The sequence below is a fragment of the Dipodomys ordii genome, unplaced genomic scaffold (genome assembly GCF_000151885.1).
Source record: "Dipodomys ordii isolate 6190 unplaced genomic scaffold, Dord_2.0 Scaffold3, whole genome shotgun sequence".
NCBI classification, from domain to species: domain Eukaryota; kingdom Metazoa; phylum Chordata; class Mammalia; order Rodentia; family Heteromyidae; genus Dipodomys; species Dipodomys ordii.
Genome location: NW_012267219.1, coordinates 244795 through 253451, shown reverse-complemented (window position 1 = coordinate 253451; position 8657 = coordinate 244795). Strand labels below are relative to the sequence as shown.

General features: G+C 37.9%; 1 protein-coding gene across 1 annotated transcript; it reads right to left on the bottom strand.

The window, feature by feature from the left end:
• Nucleotides 1-5390: 5390 nt before the first annotated feature.
• On the bottom strand, nt 5391-6335 carry LOC105987026 (olfactory receptor 12-like). The gene has a single exon (XM_013018189.1). It carries the CDS (start codon nt 6333-6335, stop codon nt 5391-5393), a length of 945 nt encoding a protein of 314 aa, XP_012873643.1.
• Between the last annotated feature and the right edge of the window lie 2322 nt (nt 6336-8657).

Here is an 8657-nt window from a genome sequence, read left to right as displayed (position 1 = left end):
ATACCATCTGTGAATTCAAGCACATTCCCCAAAATTAAAGAATGATGGAGGCAAAAGGAACAAACCTTTTTCTTTTTTAATGGGATGTTTTCCTGCAGCAGATTACATCTCCTTCCCCACTAGAATGAAATTTAGTAGCAACCCAAATGATAGGTCATGTCTTACTCATACTATGCTTCTCATTTCCTGTTGGAGTTCATGGAACCAATAAAGAAATAGACCTGGGATGAGTCCTTAGAGAAGAAATTCTCTCCTGGGGATGGAAACAATAGAGGTGGGCATTGCTTCCACCAGGGAAGGCATTGGCTGGGAATTCAATGTCCCTTTCCTTGGTAATGTATTTTATGTAATAACGGGGGGGGGAGAAAGAAAAATAATCATAGATCAACTTGTAATTTCTGAATGTGCCAGATTGGTAGGTAGCATTAAAAAGGTAAAAGTGCTCTCAGGAGGATAACCGGATTAAAGTTCTACACACAACACAGACACTGTTCGTTGAGAATTTCTCTATATTCCTGAGGTTTCATGAATCCTGAAATTCCTGGAAATAGGAGATATTCTGAACCCCAGGGAAGCATTTTCATTCATGGGCTCTCTCACACTGTTCTCCAGATTATAATTTATGCACGGAATGGAATTGTATGCATTGTTGTTGAGCAATTGTTCTGTGTCTGTGGTCAGAAGTCCACAATCCAACAGAGGAGAGAAGTGGTGGAACACAGTGTTAGGGGTGAAGCCAATGTGTGTGTGGGGGGGGCAGAGAGAGGGGATGTTGGGGAAGGCAGAGCTATAGAGAGAAGAAGCCTGTGGCCTGGTGCAGTCATCATAGTCAATGTACATCTGTCAGAGTGAAGCCAGAAGCTTAAGGGGATGAAAAATTTGGGAGAGATGGAGGAAAAAGATGGAAGGGGGCCTTGAGCAACATGCATTTCACTCAAACTGACAGGTTGAATTGAAACCTCTCTGCACAGCTACTTAAAGAAAGATTTTTAGGGCTGGGAATGTGGCTGGTAGAGTGCTTGCCCTGCATAAATGAAGCCCTGGATTTGATTCCTCAGTACCACTTAAACAGAAAAGGCTAGAAATGGCACTGTTACTCAAGTGGTAGAGTGCTAGCCTTGAGCAAAAGAAGTTCGGGGACATTGCCGAGACCCTGAGTTGAAGCCCCAGGTTGGAAAAAAAGATATTTTTTGGGGGGGGGGTCCGGTCCTGGGGCCTGAACTCTGGGCCTGGGCACTGTCCCTCAGCTCTTCAGCTCAAGGCTAGCACTCTACCACTTGAGCCACAGCACCACTTCCGGCTTTTTTCTTTTTGCTTATGTGGTGCTGAGGAATCTAACCCAGAGCCTCAGGCATGCAAGGCAAGCGCTATACCACTGAGCCACCTTCCCAGCCCAGGAAAAAAAGATTTTTAAAAGGAACTGATACAGATTTAAAAATGGCATATAATGAACATTTCAATCAAGATATAGATAGACATCATCAATAATAAAAAAAAGTGAGACTCTGAAAGTGAATGGCCATCTAAGATCAAGGAAACTTTCCTGACAACATTTGTAAAAATAGATAGCATTTAACACAATGAAATACACAGTTTTCTTTGAAAGGAAAAGAACTACTGTAACTGCATTGTGATTTAGATGAAACCTAATACCTCATTGTAATAGACAAGGCAGGGAGAGAAAACATTAAACAGAAAATCCATGGACACCACACAGCATGTATGATGAGGGAAGGAGCGGGGAATCCTGTAGAAAGACTCAGTGTAGAAAGATAAAGTCTTTACTAAGTTGGGAGGGACTTGATATTGTGAAGACAGCAGGAAATATAACCCTCCAAACAGGTGAATTTTAAGATTATGGAACATAATTCTATAAAGGGTGATTTAAATCTTAAGGAATAAAATAACAATTGCTGTATATATAAGCCTATAAAGTATATGTTATTGTCTATAAGATATTGTTGAAGTCATATTTGTCTTTTGTTATATGATGTGATAATGTTTCTGGAAAATATGCAGCATTCTCTACATAAAAACTAAATGATAGGTAGTTTTGTAAGGCAAAGTTACCCTTCTCCTTATAAACAATAAGCTACAAATATGTGTTAAAGGTTGAGAGAACACTAGCAAATGAATACAAATGACACATATTTTACAAAGAAAAGTTGATGTAAACAACAGATAATAATGATGACGTTAATTCTCTATTTTAAAGGAGTGGCATTTGTTTTTTTAATTTTTATTTATTTTTTATTGTGAAAATACTGTACAGAGGGGTTACAACTACATGGGCAAGATAGTGAGTACATTTCTTATCAAGCATTGTAGCCTCCCCCTTTGTTTTCCCTTCCCATCCCTTCCCAACCTCCCCTCCGCCCCCCCCCCTCCAAGGAGTGGCATTTGTGTTGGGAAGGAGAAACCTGATTTTAAAAAGTTACAGGTATAACATTTTATAAAAAAGAAAAATCAACATTTCATATGGCATATGATGGGTGAAACACTACTTCATATTTAAATATAATAGATGTCCCTCTTCCTTTGATTTTTCTGAATAGTGTTTGAGGTTGAGGTAAATATTTTAATCCTGCCTTCTGTGGTTATAGATGAATGTAGGCAAATTATTAAGAAAATGGCTCTATAAATCACAAGTTTTCATGAGGAGAGGATATGATTTTGTACTAAAACTTTGATCTTATTTAGGCTGTTATCTTCAAAGATACAGGCAGAAAGATAATATATTTCAGAATAATATCATGCCAAGCAGAACATGAAATAGCACACAGGAACTGTGAACTAGAATATGAAGACTGGACAATGAGTAGAGAACAGGAGGCCCTATCAGTAATTTTAGTTGCTTTGGAGGCTAAGATGACAGGGTTGCTGTTTAAAGCCAGACCAGGCAACAAGCTGGGCTGGAGGCGAAGCTCAAGTGGTAGAGTTTTAGCCAAGCAAGTGTGAGAGACCTTGAGTTCAAATCCAAGAAAAGGGGTTATGAGAAATAGGTCATCACATTTATTCCCTTTAGAATAAAGTATCCTTGTTGGAAAAGAAATGTTTTTCATGTTTTTCCATGATCATTGAAGTTAGAAAATTCAATACTTCCCTCTTTACTGGCATTGTGAAGTTAAGCACATGACTTTTTCCCTCTAGCAAAACATTTCAATTGGGGAGAATGCAAATTAACATAGTAATCAAGAAAAATAATATCGTGTTTCTTTAAACAGTTAAGAATGCACTATTAATTCTAGTTATCTTACTACTAGGAATAAAACAAAAAAAATGAAATGCACATGACAAAAAGATACTTGCCTTCTACATATTATAAATATTGATACTAATTTATATTATGTATATAATTATTTATTTACTAATTTATGCTGGTTATATTAGTTGTGCAAAGTGTGAGCTCTAGTGATATTTTTGTAAATGCAATTAATTAATTTTGATTATAATTACCCATTCTAAAATTATTAATAGCTGTTTCCTTTCTTATTTTCTTATATGTGTTACTCAGGTCTTATACAGAAATACAAAGGACTTTAATGATCTTCTTCTCTTATCTTCTTCTCTTTTCCCCCTTTTTCCTCCCACTATTTTGATCCCACTAACTTACATTCTTGTTGAACTCTTCTTGCCTCTTTACATTAAGAATTCACATCTTTTAAAAAGACCATGTGGCATTTGTCCCTCTAAGTCTCAATTATTTTCCATCCATGAATAATATAGTATAACATAATATCATTGTTCTTTAAACCTGATAATAATTCTTCATACTGTATTTATCATTTCTACTGACCAGTGATCTGTGATGTGCACCTACACTAATTATCTAACTTGTCTTTTGTAAATAATGCTGCAGCAAACAAGAATACGTTTATTGAAATATTCTTATATATAAACAAACATATTAGTGGAGGTGTGTATTTACAAACACAAGAAAAATAAGATAAATGTCCTATACCCTATCGCTATGTTTGGGGGAGTTCAATCATAAAGCAAAACAAACCTTTAACATTAAATTTAAGTGAAGACACAATAATGATGACAGTACTTTCAAATTTGTTATGTTTCAGAGCTCACTCTATGTCATTACATCGATTCAAAAGTAAACATTTAAAGGTTGCACAGTCATCTGACTATTCCACAGTTACTAGAATATGAATGCATAAAAATAATTGAATATTGAAAACTAAAAATTTGGAACCAGGCACTGGTGGTTCATGCCTATAATCCTAGCTACACAGGAGGCTGAAATCTTAGGATCATGGTTTAAAACCAGACAGGAAAGTCCTTTAGACTCTTATCTCCAATTAATCACCAGAAGACCAGAAGTGGTTGCTCAAGTGTTAAAGGCTTCACCTTGAACTGAAGAGTTGAGGGACAGTGCCCAAACCTTAAGACCCACCACTCAAAAAAAAAAAAGAAAAAACCAAAATTTGGAAGCATGCTGGAGTTAGTTTCTTCCAAGTTAATTCAGTTGTTGACATCCAATTTCCTCACTTAAAAATAGCAATAAAAACTCCTATGGTATATATTTTGTGGTTACTGTGTATCAGGGTTTTAGTTTTTAACCATATAATGTAATATTTGAGGCTCATGCAGGTGCTATAGAATGCTATTGTCAAAATATATAATGTGAATTTGCCTCTTGTATCATGGGTCTGTGGGTCTGCTGTGAACATATGAGCTTTCTCCAAGGATGAAAGACTGGAAACTTTGGAATCCTGTGCTGTTAATTCAGAAGTGTGCTAAATCACCATTGCCCTTGCACTTTACAACACATACAGTGCATTTCAACTTGTAAGAAGGATAAATATTACACATGGAGAGATGTCTCTAATATAATAACAAGTAATATCTGTTAATCAATACCTTATCAGATGGTCAACAGTGGATCATGCCTATAATCCTAGTTACTCAGGTGGCTGAGGTCAAGGATCACAGCTCAATTCGAAGCCATGCAGGGCAGATAGTCCATGAAACTCTTATCACCAATTAACCACTAAAAAGCCAGAAATAGAGCTGTGGCTCTAGCAGAGCTGAAGGCTCTGCCTTCAGCAGAAAAAGCTCAGGGACAGTGTTCAGACACTGAAGTCAAGCCCCAGGACTGGGTCCCTTCCTAACACCCCCTATAAAAGTATTATTCCATTGATTCCTACTGAAACTAACAATGCAAGTAATTGTAGTTATTATATCAAAAAATGAGGGTACTTATGCTAGGAAGGCAAAATAATGATGTTGGATCTATATTATTAGAATTATTATTCTATAAAAAGAATTCTATTTATTACAATAGATAAAATTTGTGATAGCCTATAATTTCATAAGAACAAGAGTACAACTATTACAAAATAAAATTTGTAAACAACGTAATGGCTTTGGAAAGATCACTAAGAGAACCCTTTTCCACATACGATTCTTTTCAGTGCTTCTTTCACATCTCTGTTTCTCAGACTGTAGATCAGAGGGTTCAGCATTGGTATTATAAGTGTATAGAACACAGCTACAATCTTGCTTTGCTCTGGAGAGGACAGGGCCCCAGGCTGGGCATACATGAAGAAGACAGTTCCATAGAAGATGCTCACCACAGCTATGTGGGAGCCACAGGTGGAGAAGGTCTTTCTCCTTCCTTGGGTGGAGGGAATCTTCAAGACAGTGGAGAGGATGTACCCATAAGACACCACGATCACCGTGGTGGTGGAGATGATGATGAGAGCAGAGAGAATGAACAGCACCATCTCGTTCACAAAGGTGTCAGCACATGAGATCTCGATCAGGGCAGAGACATCACAGAAGAAGTGGTCCAGTCTGTGTTCCCCACAGAAACGCAAGGTGAGAGCAAAACTTGTATGTATTGCAGAATTGATGCATCCACAGACATAAGATCCAGTTACCAGCTGAACACAGACTTTGTGGGACATGGTGACATGATAAAGGAGAGGAGAGCATATGGCTGAGAATCGATCAAATGCCATTACAGACAGAAGAAAGGCTTCAGTGGTGGCAAATAAAGCAAAGAAGAAAAACTGAGCCAAACACTCATTATATGCAATTTTCTTTTCACTACTCAAGAAGTTGACTAACATTTTGGGAGCAATGACTGTGGAATAGCAGAGATCTAGACAGGACAAGTTTCTCAGGAAGAAATACATGGGTGTTTGTAGCTTGGAGTCCATGGAAATGAAAAGCACCATGCTGACATTGCCCACCACAATGGCCATGTAGATGACCAAGAACACGAAGAATAAGAGGATCTGGAGCTTGGGAGCAGTTCTAAATCCAAGCAGAATGAACTCAGTGACCTCTGAGTAATTCCTACTGGACAACTTGTCCATAGTGATGTGTAGGCAAAGCTGGTGGAATGGGAAAGTGACATAAATGAGTGACCAGATGGCTGGGTTTAGTACAAAGGAAAAACACGTAATGAAACAATGTTGATGACAATATTCTGCATTCTTATATTAGTGTCAGTATTTTATAAAGCACCACTGAATATAAAGAGTGTGTTACTGTTTTTAAAAAGTGTTACTAATTTTAAAATATCTTCCTAATCAGGTAGATGTGATTGTTCCTCCTTTTCAGTTACTCTTACATGCAAGTGATGGAGATCAGTCCTCAGAAAGGATGTTTGGGGAGTAATCAAGATTTTAGGAATGCGTATGGACTCAGTAGGAATAAATGATTTCTTCAGCATTTATCATCAATTGCGATTAACTTCTCTCACTTAGTTAAAGATATTTCAATTGATACAGTAATCTGCCTCAGAACATATAATTTAGCACCAAAATATGATTAATATTTTATCATTTGTATAATTTAATATACTTCACAATGTTAAATGAATTCATAAGCTCAATGGTAACCTAGTTTTTCCATTTAGTGTAAAAAATATGGCATTCCAACATTTTTTTTTTCAGTTGTGGGACCTGAACTCTAGGCCTGGGCGCTGTCCCCCAGCTCTTCAGCTGTAGACTAACGCTCTACCACTGAGCCTCAGCCCCACTTCTGGCTTTTTCTGTTTATGTGGTGCTGAGGAATCAAACCGAGGGCCTCATGCATGCAAGGCAAGCACTCTACCACTGAGCCACCTTCCCAACCACAACGTATTTTTTACGGAAGTAGAACCCTATGACTTTGATCAAAGATTGTTTTTTTATACATTTATCTTTCATTGTTCTTTTTTCCATTATTTTCATTCCTATGATGATATTAATTCTTTCTGGTACAATTGATTCACTAAAATTTCTTTTTTTTTTTGGTCTGGTTGTGGGGCCTGAACTCTGGGCCTGGGCGCTGTCCCTCAGCTCTTCAGCTCAAGGCTAGCGCTCTACCACTTGAGCCACAGCGCCACTTTCGGCTTTTTTCTTTTTGCTTATGTGTGGTGCTGAGGAATCGAACCCAGGGCCTCAGGCATGCAAGTCAAGCGCTCTACCACTGAGCCACCTTCCCAGCCCCTCACTAAAATTTCTACATGGCCTTTTGCTTCTATTTCCTAAATGCAAGGAAATGAAGTTTTCTTCCTTTCTCCTTTCATTTTTTTGTTCTGACATTTTTCCTACTTTTTTTTCCCCCTATTTGCCCACCTTTAATTTGGGCAATTAATTTAAGTATAAATTCAAAAGAATACATGGAATTTCATAATTTTCATTACTGACATTGCTCCCTATTTTCCCTTTTTTTTGAACATACATATGCACATAGAGCTTTCTAAAATCTTGGCAGAAATTTTACTACCTATTTAGAAAAGTAATTACAAATATAAGAAGACACACACGTGGCAGAGAAGGTACTCGGTACAGTATGAAGACAGTTTCTTGTTAATAATAAAAGGAAGAAATACGAATTTGTCACCAGACAAAGGTGAGGTTTAGTGAAGCTCCCCTTTAAATATAGGCACTTTCCACTTAGGGTCCTTGACTTCAATTGTAGAATAAGAATTTCTGGACAATTCACAATGGTAAGAAAACTTGGCAGAGCTTTATTAAGTAAACAAGCAAGGAAACAGACCAAAAAATCAGACAAACAGAAGGGCAAAGGCACACGCTAGCACAGTGTGGGTGCTCTCATAGGGATATAAAGATACAGACACACACAAGGAGACACCCAGAGAGACACACAGCTCCTTGAGCTGTTGGGTATTTATAGGGTAAAGGCAGGGGGTCTGGCTTTAAGTTATGCAGAGCTAGGTGCTTTGTCTTGGCTTTAACTACACCTGGTGTTATTCTCTGAGTTTCCAGGTAAGAATGCATCCTGCCATAAAACAGATCCTCATCCTGGAAACAAGGAAACACCCTGCCCTGCTATACACATTTTAGGGCATCCTGTCTGGCAATTGTGAATTCTTGGGTGAGAAATGCATCCCTTAGAAAAGAATGCATTCAGTTGCCTCTTTTTGAAGTAAAGATAGCATTTCTAAATTTTTAGATACCATATTTCTGAGTTGCCTACACCAGGCCTAAGTTTCCCTAAATTATCCTTCTTCATTTCTCCCAAAATGACTTTTGTTCCCTTAATCTTTTTTTGGGGGGGGCGGGGTCCGGTCATGGGGCCTGAACTCTGGGTGCTGTCCCTCAGCTCTTCAGCTCAAGGCTAGCTCTCTACCACTTGAGCCACAGTGCCACTTCCGGCTTTTTTTCTTTTTGTTTATGTGGTGCTGA

Coding starts and splice junctions, on each gene's coding strand:
- LOC105987026 (XM_013018189.1), bottom strand. CDS start 6,335: ATGGACAAGTTGTCCAGTAGGAATTACTCAGAGGTCACTGAGTTCATT.